Source organism: Cannabis sativa, chromosome 7 (assembly GCF_029168945.1).
Source record: "Cannabis sativa cultivar Pink pepper isolate KNU-18-1 chromosome 7, ASM2916894v1, whole genome shotgun sequence".
Classification (NCBI taxonomy): domain Eukaryota; kingdom Viridiplantae; phylum Streptophyta; class Magnoliopsida; order Rosales; family Cannabaceae; genus Cannabis; species Cannabis sativa.
Genome location: NC_083607.1, coordinates 58,161,066 through 58,186,165, shown reverse-complemented (window position 1 = coordinate 58,186,165; position 25,100 = coordinate 58,161,066). Strand labels below are relative to the sequence as shown.

The window sequence follows — 25,100 nt, the reverse complement described above, 5'->3', positions numbered from 1 at the left end:
GGAGTATCAAAAAGTTTTGGACAGAATTTTTCAGAGTGTCCAAGAATGCCACATATGAAGCAGAACGTTGGAAGGTCTTCGTATTTGAAATTGGCGTAGCACAGTTCTCCTCCTTTCTTCTCAAGCTTCATTCTTCGCTTCAAAGGGAGATCCACTCGAACAGAAACTCGGACCCGGAGATAGTCGCGCCACATTCCCAGAAAATTATTTTTATCTGCCTCTACGAACGTACCAACATAGTTACCAATATCCTTAACCACCTTTGCAGACATGAAACCAGTTGACATACCATGTAATTGTATCCAAAAATCCAGAGTGTTTGGTACCACAGATCTTGGTATTTCACCCTCCTTGAGCCTTGAAAAAATTAGTGGAACTCTGTCAAAAGTCCAAGGGCTGCCCTCCACCACTCTTTCAATGTCGATCGTATGATAGAATTGAAATAGATACAAGTTCTCATCTAATTCCTTTACAAACATACCTCTCCCAGGACGCCACAACGAAGCCATTTTGTGTTGCATAGCCATGAAATCCAAAGAACGTTCAGTAAGAAATCTACCCACTAAGCACCAACGATCATCGAACTCCGTCAAATCTTTGTCATTCGTATCGTATAACAGTCCCCCGTCATCTTCATCTCCTCCAGTTAGAGTGATATGATCACACTCATTTTCCATCTCCATGATATCCTGATCTGCCATCCCAAGCGTGCAACAAGAATCCCAGAAAAAACAAAAACACACTTTTAACAACTGACTAAAGAACAGAGCAAACACAGGTCATAAGACCATACCGCAAAACACAGGTGAAAGCGGTAGTTAGTTACATCTTGATCTAAGTATTCTTGTGCTTGTGGTATTTTCATGTAGTATTTTCTTACATGATTCATCATATTTTTGAACCTTTATATATTTTCTTATCTTTTAAAAAAAGTCCATTTGTAGTCATTATAATTCATCATTCATCATCTTAACATATTATAAACCATTGATCATTCTAGGCATTTTATGTTGTATTTTTGTTAATTTATTGTTGAATTTTTTTTATTGATATATTATTTTGATGTTATTTGTTATTTCCTGTGTTAGTTTGATGTAATTCTCTTCTTATCGTATTATTTATATATAATAAAAATGTAATTGTGGAAAAACTATGATCAATTACATAAACATTATTTATCTCCAACAATGAAAATAAAGTTTCATTGCTTGTGCAATATAAATAAACGTTAATATTGAAAGAGTTACAGAAGGAGTAATCAAAATTGGGAATTGGAGGAAAACCCAGAAAGTGTGGAGGGAGAAGGAAGTGATTGGGATTGGGATTGATCATTGATATTGATGCGGGGTTCCATTGCCTGCAATAGTACACGATTTCTACGCCACTTCCCTCTACTTTTCTCTTCTCCAACCACTGCGCCCACCGCCCGCTCTTCTTTCGCATCCTTTGCTTCTCGTTCTAACCCAAGGTTAGCTACCTTCCCTTTCTTTCTTTCTCAGTTGATGAAAAAAAGTAATCTTTTTGTTTGATGCCCTTAATTGCTTTTCTGTTTGTTGTGCCCAATTTCTCATCAATTTTTCTTTTTTCTTGTTTTGGCATTTTTGAATATGAAATTATATATATTTATATTAGTGGTGGCAGCGGAAGAGATATGGAAATAAAGAGTGATAGGGAAAGATCAAGAGGTCGTGGTGGAGGAGGAGGAAGAGGAAGAAGTGGTGGCAGTGGCTCTGGCTCTGGTAAAGATAAGATTGATGCACTTGGTAGATTAATGTAAGAATCTAATTACCTGCTTATATCTTTATATGTTCTTTGCTTACTTATGTTTTCCTCAAAATGATCATTATTATTGAACATGAATTTCATGGATTCCATGACCCATTACAGATAGGAAAAGAAATTTAATTTTATGGGGTTTAATGCAAATGCTTAGTTTTAGTAAATGTAAAATTTCTACTGAAGAGGGGGAGAATTTTTCTGCTTATGCAATTGAAGAGCATTTTGTTCTGTTATCTTTTTCTAGCCCTTTAATTCTTATATGCTCACTGTTATATTTTTCTCTAGGACTCGTAATTCTTATATGCTCACTGTTATATTTTTCTCTAGGACTCGTATTTTGCGCCATATGTCATCTGAATTGAATTTGAGTATGCGAAGTGATGGATTTGTGAAGGTCAATGATATTTTACAGCTGAATATGAAGACATTTGCCCATATTCCTTTAAGATCACATACAGTTGATGATGTTAGGGAGGTCAGTGTTCAAGGATTAATTTCCATTTGTGTTGGAAATGGAGGAGTGGATACCTTGTTGTTCATGTTTAGTTATATTATTGTTTAGTTTAATCGTCAAGGTCTGAGGTTCGAGTACTTGAAACGGTTTTGCTAGGTCACAATGTTTCATGTTGTTATATCCATTTCTGTTGCATGAAATGTCTGAAGGAAGAACTTGATGTTTTTTTAGGCTGTACGGAAGGATAATAAGCAGCGGTTTAGTCTCCTAGAAGAAAACGGAGAGCTTTTTATACGGGCAAATCAAGGCCACTCTGTAACGGTGATATATCTTCTTCCCATGCTTTTTTGTGTTTAAAATTAACTCTTGGTTATTACTTTCACCTAATGTAAATGCCTTTTTGTTGAAGGGATAGTTCTAGATCATCTTATGCTTCCTCATGTCATTTACACATTTCCTATAGCATTATTTAACTTCTGTTTTGCTGTAAGCTATTCCTTTAACTGCATATTTGTATCACTGAACTTAGGTGACGTTTGGTTGGAAGGAATAAAAATATATGAATGAGAATGAGAATGTGAATAGGAATAGGAATGGCGATTCCTTCCATTTCAAAATGAAATAGTCATTCCACCAAATTGATGGAAAAGTCATTCCATTGGAATGATATTCTAGTATTTTAAAATGCAACCAAACAAAAGAATGGAATAAAAATTGTTTCATTCCATTCCATTTTTTTGCCACCTTAACAATTAGAGTCTGAATTGCCATTTTTTGTGCACAACATTAAACTTTTCTTATCTGCTGCACTAACAAATTGTCCAAAAATGGGAAACAGTAATTTGCACTAACAATATCGTTTGATTTTTCATTTTTACCTTGCAGACAGTTGAGACAGAAAAGTTATTGCAAGCCATAGTATCAGCTGAAGAAATTCCAGGTTTTTTTCTTTCTTTCTTTCTTAACATGTTGTATCAAGTCAAACCTATTAGTTAAGGAGAATACCCTTGAGTCAGTAATTAACCTTTTTGTTTGGCTAACTGTTTCTCTTTGCTTCTGATTTGCAGTGTGTGTGCATGGAACTTACAGGAAGAATTTGGAATCCATTTTACAGTCGGGTCTCAACCGCATGAAAAGATTACACATCCACTTCTCTCGTGGCTTGCCAACAGAAGGCGAAGTCATTAGTGGTAATATACATTTGACATTTGTCACATTTCCATTTGTGTATGCCAAATCTAAACTTTCTTCTGGTTGGCCCCCTTAAATGCTTCCTAAGGCCACTGTTTATTCTACATGCACATTAAGGACAGCAAATTCTGACATTTTAGAACTTTGAAGGTGTTACAGTGACAGTCTGTTAGCTCACATGAGACAGTATATTAGTAGAGCACAAGGCAAAACATGATTGTGCTATAATCACCAACATGATTTCGATTGTCAGGTATCAGGCGAAATGTAGAAGTCTTGATCTATCTTGATGTGAAGAAAGCTTTGAAAGGTGAGTCAATGATGAATGATGAATATTTAAGTTGATTATATTGTGATTGATCTCTGATTGTTTATCTTGATTTTGAGGAAGAGGGTATGAAGCTCTACATCTCAGACAACAAGGTGATCTTGAGTGAAGGAATAGATGGTGTTATACCTGTCAAGTACTTTGAAAAGATAGAATCATGGCCTGATAGACAGCCCATTCCTTTTTAATCTTATGATAATACTCACTTTGATATGATCAACTGTGGTGCTTGAGCTTCTCATTAGGTTAAAGGTTCACTCAGTTTTCCTTCCTCAGTTGAAATGAAATGAAGAAATCAATTTTTATGATTCTTGTATTTATTTGTTATGGTTGTTGACATATATAGATGAGCTTGAATTTGAATTTTTTGTGAATTAGTAAAATGATCATTGAATTTGAATACAATTTCCATGATGCTTGTATATATTTTTTGTAGCATTGTTGACATGTTTAAGCTTGAATTTTTTGTCAATATCATGGAATTATTTTTTTTTTTCTCTCTCATCTGTGAATTTAACTAGTGAAAATTTGTAAATTATGGGCTCGTGTGAAACGTCGTATTAGATCGTATTGTATTATATTGAATTGGATTATATATCATATTTTTATATAATACTATATTAAACTTTAATTTATATTAAAATATTATATATTTAAGTGCCCTTAAAAGTTAATAAAACATATAGTTTTATACAAAAATATTGTATAAAATACGATTCAATATAATACTATACATTATAATATGGTATAATACGGCGTACTAAATGGACTTTATAAAATTTTGATAATTATGTTATGTTTTTGAGAGCGTACGTATGTTTTCAAAACAGTTGCCATGCACAAATGTCACTAAAAAAAATTCAAAATGAGAAAAGAAATGCTAAAAAGGACATATTTTATTACTATTTAGTGTAATTAAATTTTAAATTTTATAATTCAATGTAATCATTTTTTTATAAAATACTACTAACCATTTGTTAGGCACCACTTCGTAGCGTAAGGAAGAAAATATTGATATATATATATTTATATATACTAGAAAAAATTTACGTGCATACTAAAGAAATGAGGTAAAAGAATTTAACAGTACTTTCTTCTAAATTTCGAATCCCAAATTAGTGAAATAATGACTATAGCAACAGAACCCAAATCATACAACCTAAGAAACATAAGTTCATGAAAATTTCAAAAACAAATTACATAAAATACAAACAAATATACGAATCAAAAAGGTAGAGTCGGAGACAGCAAACCAACCCAAAAAATCACTATATAGATTCAAGATGATTCCTCACGTAGGTGTGACAAGGAACAACTTTTAAATTCCTTTTTGAGGGATATGTGGTTGTCGGAGTTTGAGTCGGTAAGAAGCATGTGAGATGGGGTTGGTACAGAATAATCAAACACCAAGTTGGCTGATCCAATGCAGCCCAACAACTCAATAGTTTGGATAATTTTCACTCACCAAATTCGTGAACTTTGTAGAATTCTTGAGCTTTTTGAGGTTAAGAGAAACAGCAACACTAAAAGACTATACAAGCCTTGGAATTCAGCTTCATGGACACTTCAAAAAAATGAATGAAAGAGAGTTGGAGGACTTCTGTAGAAACCTGTTAGCTACCAACAATTTTTTTTTTTTTTTTTTTGATGAATCAATGAATTTAATTCACAAACTTCTTTTTTACAATCTAAGCACACCTATGAAAGGATGCAAATTATCTATACATAACAATATTTACAAGCAATCAAATCACCTCCTATTTTCTTGATTGATTTTCTTTGTTAATACACAAGAAATTCTTGTTTTGATTTGCCATTTAAGCTCCTATGTGTAAATTCTTCGGGTTCTGCTGCCATAAAATCTCATTTCTTTGCTGCCATATGAAATACACTAAACCAGCAATAACAGTCGAGAATACTTGCTGCTGGAATTTGCTTCTCTTAGATCTGCTAATGCACCGAAAGCTACCAACATTAATCTCAGTATGAAATATTATCTAATGCTAGAAATGAAACAGCTACAAAAATTTAAATGTCACTCTTCAAAACTTCCAAAAGTGATGTAGGCCAGTACCATTCTTATTATATAAAACAAAATTACTCACCAAAATGATTGAAATAATAATAATAATATCTTAAAGATATAAATTAAAATTAATAATTGTTATTTGTGTTTTTAGATTAATAACGTGTGTATTTTTGCAAGCTTTTTAATGTTTTTGATATATGAAATAAATTATATCTTTTATTTAATAATAACTAAGTAATAAAATTGTATTGAATTTTAACGTACTAATTTTATCTAATTTTAACGTGTGTGTTTTTGCAAGCTATTTTTGAGATTAATCCTAGTTGTTTTCTTTTTAAAATATTTAATATTAGTTTAAATATTAATAGAATTTATTTTATTAGTATTTTATTATATATAAATAGTATTTTATTATTTTATTAAATAAAAATTAAAAGTCACCTATAAATTTTTCATAAACTAAGAATTTCAGTTATATAGGCACATTTTATATAGAATAAATATATATATTTATATATATATATATATTATTTTTGAGTGTAAAATATTGATATTGTTAGAAATATAGATAGTATAAATTTAAGAAAATGTTGAAGATATTTTTGATATCAATAAAATTTAAGAAAATTCACATATATCATTGATATTTGTCTAAAAATAGAAAATTAATAATAAAATTTATAAAATATTAATAAATTTAAATAATTAATGGAGAAGATTTTAATAGTTACATTAAATATGTAACCATCATAATTATATTTCTTTTTAGTCTTTAGATCACTATTAAATGATTGTGATTAATATAAAAATTAAAATAAATAAATAACTTGTAATCTGATAGTAACTCCATATTTGATTTCCTTATAAAATCTTAATTAAAATTAATTATATTTAAAATTAAATTACTAATAATTATTTATTAATTTTTTTAAAATTTGTAAATAAGAATCTTTTAGAAATTATTTTTTTTTGCACTTAAATTATTGAAATATTTGTAATAAAAGTCATTTGTATTTGGAAGTAACTGTGTAATTACTAAGTAGGGTAATTACTAGGGGTAGTAATTACACTATATTTTAAAATACAAAATGTGTTTGGATATGAGGTGGTAATTACATATGAATTCCTAATATCTTGTTTGGCAAAATAGTTAGTAATTACATGGGATATTAATATTTTTTAATAGCTAATGTTTAATATGAAAAGTTTTTAGTAATTACACAGTGTAATTACATTCAATTCTCATGGGGGGCCATGAGAATTGGAGTGTGTAATTGGAACCCCTCAATTACTTCTAATGACACAGTTACAGTGTAATTACATGGTCAGACAAACATGCCAAACTGTGTAATTACCTCTAATTAGACACAAATCCAATTACACTGTGACTTTCTAAACGCACCCTAATAATTTAAAATTATTACACCCATAACCTTAATAATAAAAAATAATAAGAATGATCTCTAATTAAATGTAATTATATACTCAATCTTGTTATCAATACTTTAAGGGACAAATAAGTGTGTCAGTCAAGGATTAGTTCAAGTGATTTAGTTTTTTTTTTTTTCAAAAAATAAAATAAAATCTTATAACAATTATAAAATTAAAGATAATCTTTTTTGCCACACTCGACACATCTACACTTCATTTCACCCTCTGTCATTTAATTCTATTTTCTCAAAGAGACGAAGTCACTTTATTTTTCTTTTTTTTTGCAGTTCTAGTTGATTTTAGAGCTGTAACTTCCATTCGACATCTATGCATAAAATTCTCAAGTGATAATGGAAGTATCAAAGTTGTAAAGGGCGATCGAAAAAGTGCAAGAAAGTGTTATAGTGTCTCAGCCAGAACAATATTTATGATCCATGAAAAGAATCAAGAAGAAGCTCCTAGAGCACTTGTCCATCCAACATTGGGGATAATCAGGGAGGAAGATGAATTAGAACCTCGAGTGGGGGTAGAAAGAATAATTGAGTCAATGGAGGAGATAGAAGAAGTATGTACTGATAAAGAAGATTCTACCAAAGTCATCAAGGTAGGACAAAATCTGCCTCCGGCCATCAAAGAAAAAATTGTATCCACAGTAAAGGAAAATCATGACGTCCTGGCGTGGTGCCATTCTAACATGATCGGGATTAGTCCCCACGTTATCTGCCATGCTCTGAACATTGACGAAAATGCATATCCAATCCGTCAGAAGCAAAGACCAATAGATTTGGTTTGGGCTGAAACAGTGAAGGTGGAAGTTGAAAAATTTACCTCTGTAGAGTTCCTTCGGGAAGCCATATATCCAGTTTGGTAAGCTAATTTGGTGTATTAAAGTAATAAGAATCTTTAATATGAAACTCTAAATACGGTTTACTATACACTATATTTCTAGCGTGTATGATTTTAATTCGGGTCACACATGTGGATAGACATGTAGTAAAAGTGTGTATAATTCGATTATGCATGACTGGGCCAATATGTTATAAACATCTTTCATTAACATGTGGTTTACCATGAAAAGAGTTTATCATATCATAATGATGATCATAGTAGATCAACTTGAATTCGGAGTATACATGAACTCATGATCATTGAGTTCTTTGATTTACTCGTTAAAATTTCTCAGAGAAGATGATTCTTACAACTTTTTATTTTGGGAGCTTAATAACATGAGTGGTTGGAAACATGTTATACAATAGTAGAATCCAAGTTTTCTTAACGGATCGAATATTAGTTCCCTTATAGTGTTAATTCTGGGAGTGCTAACAATTGGATCCAAATCTATAATAAATTACAGATTAATTGTTCACATTAAATTAATGGTACGTAAGGAATCAAGAAATAATTAGAAGAGTAAAACGATATTTTGACCAACGCTAATTATGAACTAATAATTTGAGGGCAAACTGCTTATATTGATTATATCAAGAACTACTAGAAAGAATTCTGTAAATATAATTTTATATTGTCAAAGAGTGCAATTTTACGTAATTTTGTAGTTAAAATCTACATACTCTACGAGTCCTTTTTATTAAGGATATTTTTAGAGTACATAATACAATATCTGATTTTGAATAATAGTAATTCTCTCTCAAATTTGTTGTCATTTTCCATGGAATCTGCCCCTATTTATAAGAATATAGGATGACAGTTATCTTTTTGGGATTAATTTAAATATATTTGTTCGTGAAACGTGAACAATCCCCACGTTTTATTTAAATTACATGTGGGATAATACTGAATAAATACTCAACTACTCTTTAGTTTTATCCTTTAGATGGTTATTGTTAACATAGAAGGTTATATCCTCTCTGATTCGAGTTATTTTCCTTGTCCATCTTGATAATAAAAAATGGTAAGTGTTGAGAATGTATCAATCTCCTTGTGTTCACTGTGACTTTTGTAATGCGAGGTGATCTTCTCGCTATATGTAATGCGAGGTAGTTTATATTGATACACTTATTCTGCTCGAGTGGATGAATGTACTCTTCTTGCATGTATATGTAATGCGAAGCAGTTTATGTCTCGTTATCGTTATATCGTTTGGAATTAATTTGTATTCCTTCTATTGGACACGTGTCAACTTCTGAAAAGTAACTAAATTTCGAGTATAACAATATTTTACCGGTTTCCAAAAATTTCGTAAACAATTACCAAACATAAGTATAACTAGTTTGTTAGTGTATCTAATAACTATTGTTCTAAGTCGAACTTCACACTCAAAACTTTTATAAATCAGGAGTAAATAAAGCAACAATTGACATTTAATGCAGAAACATAAATCTAAAGCATTCATTTACAAGAGAAATTACAAACAAGTTACGGTCAGCTTGCAAAAAACAAAGGATATTCTAAATCAAACTTCACACTCGTGTGAAAACAATCATAAATCAGGAGAAAATGAAGCAACAATTGACCTCGAATGAGAAACACAAATTTACAGCATTCATTTACAACAGAAATCGAGAACAAGTTACTGTTGGCTTAAGAAAAAAGGTCGAACAAGCCAACGATACCCTTGGTTGCTGGCAACTTGAGAAAAAAGATCGAGCAAGCCAACCAACCCGGCATCCTAAACAGCGAAAAGAAACCCCTCAACTAGCTAGAAATAGTCGTCCGCAAAGCGTTTCAGCCATTGCCCCACCCTTTTGTGCAGAGTATATAAAATTGGCATTCCAGCATTTTATCACATGAAACCAACACTTGTGAAGTAGCAAGGTCTTGAACTTGACCTTATTTCTCAAGAAGAATGACAAAGCTCTATGCTTTTAGCTAATCCACAGAATGGTCTTCTTTCACATCCATATTCAACACCCTGCATGGCTTCTCACGACTGCACTCGGGATCAGAAATAGTCATTGACTCAATATGAAACTCCCTCTCATCGTCTGAAGATTTCATATAGGAGCACGGTCGTTCTTCTTCCTGTTCTATATTATGTTCAGGCTCCGAACTAAATGACAATTCAAAGTGGGACGACGGGCCAAGAGGTTGTGTTCTCATTTGTACAGACCGTAATAGTGCAGCCCTCCTCAAATCAGCCGAGTGACAAATATCACTAGGAGATGATGGGAACCGCCCATCAGAATCTGAGCTTCGTTGTCGAGGTTGTGAGCAAGTTATGGTAGCAAGAGCACATCCATATGAATGTTGTGAATGTGGACTCGTTGAAGGAACAGAATGAAAACCACTAAGTGGTTTGTTATACCTATATGGTGAGACTGGACTAGAGGGGGCACTCTCTGGTTGGGAAGAAGTAGTGCTTAATGGAGCATCACAAAACCGAGAATCATCCGAGTCTTCTGACATTGGTGAGTATTGCAATGAGAATTCATCCCTAATAGCAGAGTTCATTCAGTAACTTTATACATAATAGACGAAATTTCTATGACTCAAACACAAGCAAGGATAGAAATCACAGAACAGAACGGTTCACATCTTACAAACACATGTTCATTAGGAATAGCTATCATTTTGCTACTTTACCAAAATACAGATAACATTGTATATCATACAAAAGTATAGAAAGCAGTAAATAGAGAATCCAAACTAGAAGTAATGAATTGAATCACCGGAAAATTTGCCAAACTAACAATGTGAAATAGTAAAATTTACAAAATAACCACACTTAATTTACTCTACGCGACCATGTCAAGATGGTCGTTTTGTGGTCGCACAGTGTAACTTATGGTCGTTATCCATGGTTATTTTGCTAATAAACTTTATTTTATTTTTACAAAACACTCCAATTACCTTACATATACATTGCCTTCTGATCTGGCAGGAGATTCCATGAGATTTTCAGGGAGTGGGTCTCCAACTGTCAAACCATTCAAACTAGAAGCCATTATCTACACAAGAAAACAAGCTTTAAGAAACTGAGCTTCAATTAAGCTAAAACTACCCAACAAGGAAACGAAAAATGTGAACTTTTTACAGCTTTTATGAATTAAATTATAATAACAAACTTGCTTACCATTTTCCCAATTGGGTATTAAAATTGTTTTGTACTTTTTGTCAATTTCCAAATAAAAACTCAAAAAAGACAAGGGCAACAACATACCTCGCTAAGATAACGTTTGTGAGAGTGCAAATTGTCGACGTAAACTTCATCTTCGGGATCTCTGCTTCGCTTGGCTCCTGGAGACAATGTCGTTGATGAGGATGATGCTGCAGCTGCATTTGAATCTGGGCCCATTATTTAATATAGAAATTTTTCTAAGAACAACAACAAGATCCACACCATCAGATCTATCTGGAATTTTTCTTCAACATCCGAAGTTGTTGAATTTTTGAAATTAAACAACCCCAGGTGAAAAGTTATACGAGAATTTTTATTTGAGATGATAAAAATTTGACTTTTTTTTTCTTGGGCGATTGATTTGAGATTGTTGTTTGTTCACTCCCAAATCCCAATTGTCTAATTTTTCAGAAACCAGCTTTGACTCTGATACGAAGCTGTTCTCCTAGAGTGTTCTCATGTTCATCGTGAGGCAGAAAGAAAAAGAGAATTTTTATTATTATTATTTAATTATTTATTTAGTTCTTTTCATTTTTATTATTTTCAGTTTTATTATATATATAAATATATTTTTGTTTATTATTTGATATATGATGTGGCAGATGAAGTACTGATAAATGAAGTGGTCCAATAATCTTATTTCATACAAAACATAAGGTAATATATATTTTTATAGTAAAATATTTAACTAAGATATTAAAGTGCAACTTAAAGGTTATCCTTCTTGTGGTTTTGTTTGGGTTGTGAATCTTTTGACTAAAAATAGGAATTGAGACTCCAAAAACTTAACTACTTGTTTGATCATGGTACCGTTGCTGCCATTTTGAAATGAGAAAGACTCGTAGGGAGGTGTAGGGATTCTTGGGTTTGGACAAAAGAAAGGAGAGGTACCTTTTCGTGTAAATTTACCTATTTAGTCCAAGCTCTTGATCGAGCCCCTCAGTGTGTTGTCTCTCTGGAATAAGTTTTGGAAAAGTAAACTTTTAGAGTGTCATAAGATTTTGTGGTAGAGTATCCTCTCAAACGCACTTCTAGTTCGTTCCATTCTGAGTGCAAGATTTTGTATTGATAACCTCATGTGCCCTGTTTATGGAAGCAAGAATGAAACTATGGAGCATCTTTTCCTTCGAAGCAATCTGGCCTTTCACTTATGGCAGTATTCCCCATGGGATATTTTCCCTAATTTAGACTCTGGTATTTGTATGTGAGACTGTGTCAAATTCATTTGGAGTCAAAAAGATAGGGGCATTGATGTGGATAAGGGGTTTTTGTACGCTTCTATTGTGGTGGACACCATTTGGCGGGCACGAAACGATTAGGTACATACTGATAATCTAGGTAACATTAAATACTATATTGACTCTATTTCCTTTTGTTACACATATGATAGAGTTGTTATCATTCCTTCTCTCACTCTGAGCCAAATGGATGTTTGGCGACCTCCCCCGATGGACTGGATCAAACTGAATTGTGATGTTAGAGTGGGGATGAAACATATGTGCATTGGTACCGTTGAAAGAAATCATATGGGGATGGTTTGTTGGGAAGTTACGTCAAGCCTTGATTTTACTGATGCTCTCTGTGGAGAGGCGACTGCTTGTTGTTTAGCTTTGGAGAAGCCAGCAAAGAAGGGGTGCTATTTTGTTATTGTTGAAAGTGACTCTCGGGTGGTTATCATCTCTCTTAATGGATTAGAATCTAGATGGGAAATTGCCAACTACTCAAGTCACTGTTTAAGTACTTCTTCTTTATTTGCGGGGTGTATTTTTTCTAATGTTATTCGGACTTGTAATAGTGTAGCCCATAATGTGGCTAAGTGGGCTTTTACCCACCATCAATATGGTTGGTTGAATGTAAGCAAAATACCTTCGAATGTTTCTTGTAATGACCTGAGGTCTAACTTTTTCATTTAATATTAACGTCTTTTCTTCAAAAAAAAAAAAAAAAAAAAACTTAAAGGCTATGTTTGGTAGGAATGAGGAAGAGTTGGATGGAAGGAGAGTTTAGAGAGGATGGAGAGGATAGTTGCTTTCCTTTGTGTTGTTTGGTATGATAATAAGAGAAACGCTAAAAGATGTTGGGTTTTGCACCCTAAATAAAATTCATTTCAAAATAATCAGATATACTAATTAATAAAGATCAGAAATCATTCTATGTTGCATGGTTCACATGATTGTGTCTAATGTATAAATTCTATTAAGTCCAGAACATATATAAATATATATTTGTTCATGATTATAGTGTCGTTAGCACAGTAGAATATAATTGTAACGCCCTAAATAATTAGGCACGCTACCCAAAATGCTTATAAAACCCTAATCCCCTAATCAGGAATACTAATTAAAATAGCGCAGAATTTAAACTTTTATATTAAACAGACTGAAAATAAACTTGTAATATATTTAAACTTGTCAAAATAGTTGGGATCCCAAAAATATTTACAAACGCCATTACAAGTCATTTATTCCTAGCCGACCTAAACGGCAAAATAGAATTCAAAAGTTCATCACTGATAGACCCTTAACCCGCTTGGTCTGATATGGCCCGGACATGTACATTCTTCGCCCAGCTCCTGCACTCATGGCTGATGAGCAATAGTCTTACCCTTTCCTGCACAGCAGAGCACCCGTGAGCCAAGCCCAGCAAGACAGTATAAAACATATCAACAATATGCTCATCATATAATATAAACAACAATGCCATTCAAATTTGTCTGTGTGACACAGACCTGCATGTTGCGCTCACATGCCTATTTATGTCTACGTGGCGTAGACCTACGTGTTGCGCTCACACGTCTAAATACAATAAGGCCTTAGAACAGTTCATCTCGGTTCTTGTTACCGAGTCCAACCTGATTATGCCTTGAACGCATAACCCTTAATCTCAACATATATATTTATCACATAGTTAATGGTGCCACTGCACTATTTGTCTATTTGCTATAGACCTGCGTGTTACGCTCACACGCCTATATATGTCTATGTGGCATAGACCTACGTGTTGCTCTTACACGTCTATATATGTCTATGTGGCATAGACCTACGTGTTACGCTCACACGTCTATTTACAATAAGGCCTTAGTAAGGTTTATCTCGGTTATAATTACCGAGTCTAACCTGGTTATGCCTTGCTCGCATAACTCTATTCATATATATTTACGTAATCCATACATTACGTTCTTTCAGTGGTTTATCCTGATAATATATACCAGGTCTAACCAAGTTATGTCTTATACACATAACTCTTGATATATATATATATATATACATACATTCCATATACACTGTAACATATAAAATCTTAGGGTAATAACCCTAACTTGCATACCAAATAGTCTCTCATATAACATATTATTGCATGCTCAAAATAACACTTATAAAGACTAATAACCCTAATTCATGCTTTCACTTGATTAGCAATATTATTGTACATGACTTTCTTACCTTGACATAAATTCTAGGGTAATAACCCTAGACTGCATTACTATCAAACTCAAGGTACTAATTTACCGAGTCTAACTTAATTATGCCTTGTGCGCATAATTCTTTATTACAATATATTTAGCATGGCATAGCATTTACACATTAATAATTACTAGGGTAATAACCCTAGGCCATTAAACCGCTCACTTTAGGGTAATAACCCTAATCTCGGTTTCTAATTATCACCAATATAATATTCAATATAAGCACCACCGTGCATATCTCTACGTGCAACTACTGTCTTACCTGTTGTCCCGCAAAGGCAGAGATTCCGAATCCCCGGGTGCTCCTGACCAGGTGCCGGTAATCCTAGTCACACAATCCGGGATTTTCACAAATAGGGTTAACCCCTGATTTCACATTCATAAAATAAATTCATGGCATTTCAAATATAGAGAATCACATAGAGCTCAAAAAGAGCTTTCCAACGGTATAAAGAACGTCCCAAACGGAGTCCCGAGTCAAAAGTTATGGCCGAAACAAAATTCAGCATTTCCCGATGAACTCCAACCGGAATTCCGGATGAACCAACCGGAATTCCGGTTGTCTGGGCAGAGAACACGAAATTTCTCAATCTTTAAACCCCCAAAACTCACTCAAATCATCCCCAAACATTCCCAAACTTTCCAGAGCATCAATATATGTCATAATAAACATATTCCACAACTTAAACCCAACAATTGCACTAAAAATCAAAAAGTGCCATTAAAGCACCAAGCTTGAGTTCCATGAACTCAAGCTTGCTTTTCACATCCAAAATCACAATTAATCCACTTACAGCAGCTAGCAAATATTATAGGGTCTAAAACACATATTTCATGCATCAAAATCACATATTAAACTCAAAATTCAGATTGCCCAAAAGTATAAAAAAATCAAGTTCCAAACTTGTAAAATTCAAGCTCTTGAACAAGAGCTTCGAACCCAACAACTCCATCAATTTTTCAACCATAATTACCAACAATAGCCTGAGTTCAAGATAAGAGAAAACCCTAGAATTCTTACCTAGAGATCAAACAATCATTTACCAAGAATTCAAACACAACAAACTCAAACTAACAAGAGAATAACACCTCATGCAACATACACTTTCAACAACCAAAATCATGTTCCATCATCAAGAAAATTCAGCAAGGAAGTCAAAATTAAAATCTGAAAAAGCTACCTCAAGTTTAGCTAAAACTTCCTTCACTTTCAAGCTCACTAATCCACAAACTCCAAGCTCCAAAACAAGCAATTCCCATCAAAATCAAAGCTAGAATAAGGAGAGGGTTTGAGAGAGAGAGGGTTATGGGGAAGGGAATTCCAGAATTTTCATCTCATTAACTCAAAATTCAGCTTTTACTAGAATAAATTAAATAAGGTCAAAAGACCAAAATGCCCTTAGGGCCAAAGCACACATATTCACCCTCACAAGGGTATTTTTGTCATTCCATGCATATTTAATACCAAATAAAATTCAGATTATCAAATATCAAATAAAATGCCAATTCATTCCATCCAATTGCATTTCGGGCCCGAACCCGGTTCGGCCCGAAATTCCCGATTGTGACTATACCGCGCCAACCTGTCATAACACACCTGAAAAGACAACATAGGCACACTATATAATAATATAGTTCTATTAAGCACGTAATTAAATTAATTTCATCATTTTACCCTTCTCGGGTCATAATTACCAGAATGCCCCTAGCTCACCAACGGGGTCTTTAATATATTAAAATTCATATAAATCACATATATTGAACTATATAATAATATAATTCCTCCATTATACATAATTATCTAGTTAGGGTTTTGCTAATCCATTTCTTAATTCTGGGTATTACAATTACCCCCTCCTTATAGAAATTTCGTCCCGAAATTTACCTGAACAACTCCGGATATTTTTGCTGCATATCCGTCTCGAGTTCCCAGGTTGCCTCTTCTACTTTACTGTTCTTCCACAGTACTTTCACCAGTGCCACTGCCTTGCTTCTCAAGACTTTCTCTCTTCTATCAAGTATCTGCACTGGTTATTCCTCGTATGACAAGTCCGGCTGAAGTTCTAATGCTTCATAACTCAAAACATGGGACGAGTCTGAGACATACTTCCGAAGCATTGAAACATGAAACACATTACGTACAGCTGCCAGCGCTGGGGGCATAGCCAACCTGTACGCTACTTGCCCTATCCTCTCAAGGATTTCAAAAGGTCCAATGAACCTTGGGCCAAGTTTTCCTTTCTTCCCAAAGCGTTTTATGCCTTTCATCAGAGATATTCGGAGAAATACCATGTCCCCGACCTGAAAATCAATATCTCGATGCTTTGGATCAGCATAACTCTTCTGCCTACTCTGAGCTGTGAGCATTCGCGCTCTAATCTTATCAACTGCCTCACTTGTTTTCTGAACAGCTTCGGGACCCAAGAACTTTCTTTCACCCTCTTCATCCCAGTGTATGGGTGATCTACATTTTCTTCCATATAAAAGTTTATAAGGAGCCATCCCGATTGCTGCCTGATAGCTGTTATTATAAGAAAACTCGATTAGGGGAAGGTACTTTACCCATGATCCCTCAAAGTCAAGCACACATGCCCGTAGCATGTCCTCTAAAATCTGAATGGTCCTCTCGGATTGTCCATCCGTCTGAGGATGAAAAGCTGTGCTGAACTTTAACTGAGTACCCATAGCTCGATGCAGACTCTCCTAGAATCTCGATGTAAACTTCGGATCTCTATCCGACACAATGGACTTTGGGACACCATGAAGACGAACAATTTCTCTAACATATAACTCAGCATACTGATCAATGGAGAAATTCGTCCGAACAGGTAGGAAGTGCGCTGACTTTAAAAACCTATCCACTATGACCCACACAGAGTCAAATTGTCCCGTGGTTCTAGGCAAACCTACCACAAAGTCCATAGCAATATCTTCCCATTTCCACTCTGGTATATTCAATGGCTACAATAACTCTGCAGGCCCCTGATACTCAGCCTTTACTTGCTAACAAATAAGACATTTAACAACATACTCAACAAGGTCACTCTTCATGCCTGGCCACTAGAACATGGCTTTCAGGTCTTAATACATCTTTGTTGACCCTGGATGAACTGAATAAGGAGTCGTATGAGACTCATTCATAATTTCTTTCTTGATACACTCATCCATGGGCACACAAACTCGATTCCCAAATCTCAGCATTTCCGTTTCCTCTACTGAGAAATCACTAGCCTTCCCAGCCGAAACCCTAGCTCGGGTTTTTATCAACTCCGAATCTTGCTTTTGTGCTTCTTTAATTCTCTCTAAAAGAGTGGATTGCAGGGTAATATTAGCCAGTTGCCCTACAACCAACTCAATCTGAGCTCGAGTCATTTCATTTGCTAACTGTCGGGAGATTTGCTTCATAGTATTCAACTGACTCTGACCTTTTCTACTCAAAGCGTCAGCAACCACATTGGCCTTACCAGGATGATAAAGGATCTCACAATCATAATCCTTCACCAATTCTAGCCAACGTCTTTGTCTCATATTCAAGTCCTTCTGGGTGAAGAAGTATTTCAAACTTTTATGATCAGTGTATATCTCACATTTCTCGCCATAAAGGTAATGCCGCCAAATCTTCAGCGCAAATACCATTGCTGCGAGTTCTAAATCGTGAGTAGGGTACCTCTGCTCGTACTCCTTTAACTGCCGAGAAGCATAAGCTATTACCCTCCCAGCCTGCATAAGCACACAGCCGAGACCCTGTCTCAAGGCGTCACAATATACCACAAACTTTTCCTTATCTGAAGGAAGAGTTAGTACAGGAGCGGTAATCAAGCGTTGCTTTAACTCCAGAAAACTTTTCTCACACCGATCAGTCCAAACAAACTTCTGATTCTTTCGGGTCAGCTCCGTTAAGGGTACAACAATCTTTGAAAAACCCTCAACGAACCGACGATAATAACCAGCCAAACCCAGAAAACTTCTGACCTCTGAAGCTGACTTTGGTACTGGCCAATCCCGTACAGCTTCAATTATTGTCGGATCCACTATGATCCCATCTTTATCCACTATGTGCCCCAGAAATGAGACACGGGATAACCAAAACTCACACTTCTTGAATTTAGCATACAGCTTATTGTCCCGTAATCATTGTGAAACAGATCTGAGATGCAACTCATGTTCTTTATCTATTTCAGATTACTCCAAGATGTCATCGATAAACACGATCACACATCTAATCAGGTAATCTTGGAATGTCCGATTCATATAATCCATATCAAATATACTACGTATCCTTGGCCCATCATTCACCCTGATAGTGATTCTTGCATTTCGGACATTCAAGATATGAATTGAAAGAGGATCCGTGACCTTGACGGCCACCTCAATTTCTCCAAAACTTTCTATTTCCCCCTGAAGCTCCGGAAGCCTCAGCCTTCCGTTTGTGCTCAGGGTTGCCACTGTCGGTCCCCTTACTGACATTACCACCAGCAGGAAGGTTTGATGCCATGGCGGCATCCTTTGCAGCCTGCTCCTTCATTACTTGCTGCTCGGCCTCCTCAGCAATTAAGGCCAAGTCTACCACTCCCTTATACAGAGTGTCATGTGATGTGGTAATCTTCAAGTCCCGACTAATTGTGGCATTCAGTCCTCTCTTCGTCCACTGCTTGGCCTTAATTATGTCAATACCTCCTAGAAAAGCCGGAGGTTGTAGCTTCACAAACCGCTCGAACACAAAGTCCCGGTGCGGCATAATATACCCTTGGTTACCCACCACTGGCACAGGAGCTGGTGGTAACCCTTGATTAACTGGGGCAGCTTGTTGCCTTAAACGTTGCAACTCTTCCTCTTGACGAAGTATGACACTTCGCATTTCATGAAACATCTACTGCCAGTCAGCAGAATGATTAGCATTAACGGCCCCCGCATTATCCCCCGGATTTTGCGGAGGTGGAGGCGGTGCTGGTGGATCGGTTCGGGTAGCCCCGGGCTCTACTTGCTCGCCCTGTGGTCTGGATGATTGCGGAAGGTCCATTACTAGTATCCTTGTAATCAACAACCCCAGCGAGTTAAGCACCGATACCACACTTACGCACTTATTGCCTTAAACCCTAACTCATCTATTTACCTCATACATATTTACATAAACAATTAGCATTTATAGCATGGCATCACATAACACATACATACTCTAGATGCTTGCATACTGCCTAAAATGGAAAGCGGTAAACAGATGATCACACATACAGTCAAGTATTTACTCTCAATACTTACTGCACCATGAGTCGAGCCTATCTCTGACGACGAATGTACTTGTTCGGCCGGTCTACAGGAAGTTTAAAAACCTTGGCGCTCTGATACCAAATTGTAACGCCCTAAATAATTAGGCACACTACCCAAAATGCTTATAAAACCCTAATCCCCTAATCAGGATTACTAATTAAAATAGCGCAGAATTTAAACTTTTATATTAAACACACTGAAAATAAACTTGTAATATATTTAAACTTGTAAAAATAGTTGGGATCCCAAAAATATTTACAAACGCTATTACAAGTCATTTATTCCTAGCCGACCTAAACGGCAAAATAGAATTCAAAAGTTCATCACTGATAGACCCTTAACCCGCTTGGTCTGATATGGCCCGGACATGTACATTCTTCGCCCAGCTCCTGCACTCATGGCTGATGAGCAATAGTCTTACCCTTTCCTGCACAGTAGAGCACCCGTGAGCCAAGCCCAGTAAGACAGTATAAAACATATCAACAATATGCTCATCATATAATATAAACAACAATGCCATTCAAATTTGTCTGTGTGACACAGACCTGCATGTTGCGCTCACATGCCTATTTATGTCTACGTGGCGTAGACCTACGTGTTGCGCTCACACGTCTAAATACAATAAGGCCTTAGAACAGTTCATCTCGGTTCTTGTTACCGAGTCCAACCTGATTATGCCTTGAACGCATAACCCTTAATCTCAACATATATATTTATCACATAGTTAATGGTGCCACTGCACTATTTGTCTATTTGCTATAGACCTGCGTGTTACGCTCACACGCCTATTGTTGGGTTTTATGCCCTAAATAAAACTCATTTCAATATAATCAGATTTGTTTATTAATATAGATCAGAAATAACATTTAATGTTGCATGGTTCACATGATTTATTTCATGATTATATGTACATAATGTATAAATTCATCTGAAACCCTTTTCACATACTTGATCCTGTTTATTGTGCCGTCAACACATTGGAAAGTAAACATGACTATGTGAATAAAGTTTCCTAGATTTATCAGACACAGGGTTTTACTGATATGATAATCTACAACAAGAGTTTACTTGTATTTGGAGAAATACTATGTTCTTTCCAGAACATTGGTTAAAGTAAAGCTCAGGTTGGATGCATGGAGTATGCATCGGAAGGGACCGATATTGAACTTTGACTTAGATTTATTAAACTTACCGTAATATCTATTCAAGTCAATATCGCCTAGTTGATCCTAGATCAAATGATCTTAATCCTGATATGATTAGGCTCAATCTTGAAAGGCTATTCGTGTTCTTTGATTTGTTAGTTAAGCCTACTTTTAGGTCAGGGTGATACGTACATTTTGGGAACACGGTAGTGCAATTGAGTGGGAGCGCTATCATAAACATGGAATCTATAGCTTCTATCTGGCGAATAGTAAGCAAAGGATGATCTCCTTCGAGCTTGACCAAACGAACATAAATGGTGGAGTACTCATTTCACATTAGCTGAAATATCATTTATACGGGGTCAAGTGTTTTAAGGAATAAATACATTGTAGGGTGTAACGGTAATTTAATCCCTTTACAGTGTAGATCATTCATATAGAGGATCATTGATCACATTAGGATTATAACAATGGATAACTAATGATGTGTCTATATGGTGGAACATATAGAGCATTCTATATACTGAGAGTGCAATTCTAAGTTCTATGCGTGGATTCAACGAAGAATTAATAAGTTAGTGAATTTTAGTGTTAAATTCTTGATCTACTTATTGGAAGCTCGGTTATATAGACCCATGGTCCCCCCACTAGTTGAGATAATGTTGCTTGTAAAACTCATGTAATTGGTTTTGATTAATCAATTATAATTCACAAATTAGACTATGTCTATTTGTGAAATTTTCACTAAGTAAGGGCGAAATTGTAAAGAAAGAGTTAACAGGGGCATATTTGTTAATTATGATACTTTGTATGGTGCAATTAATAAATATGATAAATGACAATATTATTTAATAATTATTTATAGTTATTAAATAGTTAGAATTGGCATTTAAATGATTGAATTAGGAAATTGGCATTTTTGAGAAAATCAGATACAAAAAAAGTGGTAAAATTGTAAAATTGCAAAAATCAAGGCCCAGTCCACCTAGCCTAGGGCCTGCCACTTTTGTAGGAAATTTAAACTGATATTTTCATTATTTTAATGCAATATAATTCAAATCAAACCCTAGTGGAATGCTATAAATAGATAGTGAAGGCTTCAGGAAAATTACACACTTTTCTTCTGACTTTTTCTATTCAGAAAAACTGAGCCTTCTCTCTCCCTATCTTTAGCTGACCACTCTCTCTCTTCTTCCTTAGAATTTCGAAATCCTTAGTGATTTGAGTAGTGCCCACACACATCAAGTGATACCTCAATCATAGTGAGGAAGATCGTGAAGAAAGACTTTCAGCAAGAAGGAGTTTCAGCATCAAAGATTCAGAGAAAGAGATCCAGGTTCAGATATTGATAATGCTCTGCTACAGAAAGGAATCAAGGGCTAGATATCTGAACGGAAGGAGTCATTTAATTCCGCTGAAACCAATGTAAGGTTTCTTAAACTTTATATGTGTTTAATTTATCGTTTTAGAAAGTTCTTATTTAGGATGTTAATAAACATACTTGTGAGTAGATCTAAGATCCTGGTAAAATAATTTCCAACACCTATATATGTCTATGTGGCATAGACCTACGTGTTGCTCTTACACGTCTATATATGTCTATGTGGTATAGACCTACGTGTTACGCTCACACGTCTATTTACAATAAGGCCTTAGTAAGGTTTATCTCGGTTATAATTACCGAGTCTAACCTAGTTATGCCTTGCTCGCATAACTCTATTCATATATATTTACGTAATCCATACATTACGTTCTTTCAGTGGTTTATCCTGATAATATATACCAGGTCTAACCAAGTTATGTCTTATACACATAACTCTTGATATATATATACATACATTCCATATACACTGTAACATATAAAATCTTAGGGTAATAACCCTAACTTGCATACCAAATAGTCTCTCATATAACATATTATTGCATGCTCAAAATAACACTTATAAAGACTAATAACCCTAATTCATGCTTTCACTTGATTAGCAATATTATTGTACATCATGACTTTCTTACCTTCACATAAATTCTAGGGTAATAACCCTAGACTGCATTACTATCAAACTCAAGGTACTAATTTACCGAGTCTAACTTAATTATGCCTTGTGCGCATAATTCTTTATTACAATATATTTAGCATGGCATAACATTTACACATTAATAATTACTAGGGTAATAACCCTAGGCCATTAAACCGCTCACTTTAGGGTAATAACCCTAATCTCGGTTTCTAATTATCACCAATATAATATTCAATATAAGCACCACCGTGCATATCTCTACGTGCAACTACTGTCTTACCTGTTGTCCCGCAAAGGCAGAGATTCTGAATCCCCGGGTGCTCCTGACCAGGTGCCGGTAATCCTAGTCACACAATCCGGGATTTTCACAAATAGGGTTAACCCCTGATTTCACATTCATAAAATAAATTCATGGCATTTCAAATATAGAGAATCACATAGAGCTCGAAAAGAGATTTCCAACGGTATAAAGAACGTCCCAAACGGAGTCCCGAGTCAAAAGTTATGGCCGAAACAAAATTCAGCATTTCCCGATGAACTCCAACCGGAATTCCGGATGAACCAACCGGAATTCCGGTTGTCTGGGCAGAGAACACGAAATTTCTCAATCTTTAAACCCCCAAAACTCACTCAAATCATCCCCAAACATTCCCAAACTTTCCAGAGCATCAATATATGTCATAATAAACATATTCCACAACTTAAACCCAACAATTGCACTAAAAATCAAAAAGTGCCATTAAAGCACCAAGCTTGAGTTCCATGAACTCAAGCTTGCTTTTCACATCCAAAATCACAATTAATCCACTTATTGAAGCTTGAGCAAGAAGAGTAAGGCCATTTTCCACTACATGTCTATGCTTACATTCAACTAACCCATTTTGTTCATGTGTTGTAGGACAAGGGTGTCTATGAGTGATGCCAAACTGTTTGAGATGCTCAGTAAATGATCTAAACTCCCCTTCCCAATCTGTTTGAAGACATTTGATTTTTGTGCCTAATTGTAACTCAGATTCGATTTTGAATTGCAAAAAGGTCTTTAAGGCTTCAAACTTATTTTTCAACATATAAATCCAAGTAAACCTAGAGTGTGCATCTATAAATTGAATATAGTATCTATAGCCATTGACATAAGTTGTTTTAGCTGGCCCCCATAAATCAGCAACTATTAATTGTAAAGGCTCACTATAAACTGTTTGAGATGATTTTGGGAAAGGAAGCTTGTGTATTTTACCCAAACAACAGGCAGAACAAACATTCAAAGAATCTTTATTGCTGATTGTTATATTACAGGTTTGCAATACAGCTTTGACAATTTTTTCAGAGGGGTGGCCAAGCCTATTGTGCCACAACTCAAAGTCAGAGACTTAAGACTTATTACAATGAATACAAGAAGAATTTTCTGGCACATTAGGTGGTGACATAGAGGCTGTGTGAACACTTGAAACAGCAGGATTAGAAGCTACAGATGCAGTTAAAACTCTGGGAACAGTGGCTGTGTTGGGAGATTGCACATGGAATTGAGAGGGATTAAAGGTATAGAGGCCATTCTGGTGTGTCCCAGTGAGAAGGATGGTTCGAGTTGCCTGATCTTTGACAAAGCATTTGTCAGAATGAAACTCAAAAAACACATTATTATCATGAGCAAAACGAGAAACACTTAACAGATTTTTTGTGAGTTTTGGTACATGCAGCAGGTTGTTCAAAACAAGAGAATGAGAAGAGTTGGTGTGAACAATAGACTGACCTATATGTTGAATAGAGAGACCTGAGCCATCACCAACAAAGAGTTGTTCACCTCCTTCATATTCGACACCTGTGTTGAGATTTTGCACATTTGGAGTGCAATGATTCGATGCACCAGAATCAGGATACCAGCAGCTGTCTTCAGGTTGTGTTGTCTGAGCAACATT

The 25,100-nt window shown here is 35.2% G+C and overlaps 2 protein-coding genes and 1 long non-coding RNA gene across 5 annotated transcripts; 1 reads left to right on the top strand and 2 right to left on the bottom strand.

Moving 5' to 3' along the window:
• The first annotated feature begins 1,157 nt into the window (after positions 1-1,157).
• LOC115697915 (uncharacterized) lies at positions 1,158-4,174 on the top strand. Of its 2 annotated transcripts, XM_061119027.1 has the most exons (8): positions 1,158-1,468; positions 1,633-1,773; positions 2,107-2,254; positions 2,465-2,554; positions 3,119-3,173; positions 3,301-3,423; positions 3,678-3,734; positions 3,816-4,174. In XM_061119027.1, exons 1-8 carry the CDS (start codon positions 1,341-1,343, stop codon positions 3,938-3,940), a joined length of 867 nt encoding a protein of 288 aa, XP_060975010.1. In that variant the 5' UTR covers positions 1,158-1,340; the 3' UTR covers positions 3,941-4,174. The 2 variants fall into 2 exon arrangements, with proteins under 2 accessions (XP_060975010.1, XP_060975011.1); XM_061119028.1 differs by lacking the exon at positions 3,816-4,174 and having other exon boundaries at positions 1,187-1,468; positions 3,575-3,680.
• A 5,358-nt stretch (positions 4,175-9,532) lies between these two features.
• LOC115697917 (uncharacterized) lies at positions 9,533-11,821 on the bottom strand. 2 transcript variants are annotated; one of them, XM_030625088.2, is made up of 3 exons: positions 11,333-11,821; positions 11,023-11,120; positions 9,533-10,606 (listed from the first exon to the last, which is right to left on the bottom strand). In XM_030625088.2, exons 1-3 carry the CDS (start codon positions 11,465-11,467, stop codon positions 10,042-10,044), a joined length of 798 nt encoding a protein of 265 aa, XP_030480948.2. In that variant the 5' UTR covers positions 11,468-11,821; the 3' UTR covers positions 9,533-10,041. The 2 variants fall into 2 exon arrangements, with proteins under 2 accessions (XP_030480948.2, XP_030480949.2); XM_030625089.2 differs by having other exon boundaries at positions 11,028-11,089; positions 11,333-11,802.
• Positions 11,822-13,670: 1,849 nt separating this feature from the next.
• Positions 13,671-16,076, bottom strand: LOC133039913 (uncharacterized). The gene is made up of 3 exons (XR_009688863.1): positions 15,938-16,076; positions 15,019-15,081; positions 13,671-13,900 (listed from the first exon to the last, which is right to left on the bottom strand). It is a non-coding gene; the product is annotated as an uncharacterized LOC133039913 (long non-coding RNA).
• Between the last annotated feature and the right edge of the window lie 9,024 nt (positions 16,077-25,100).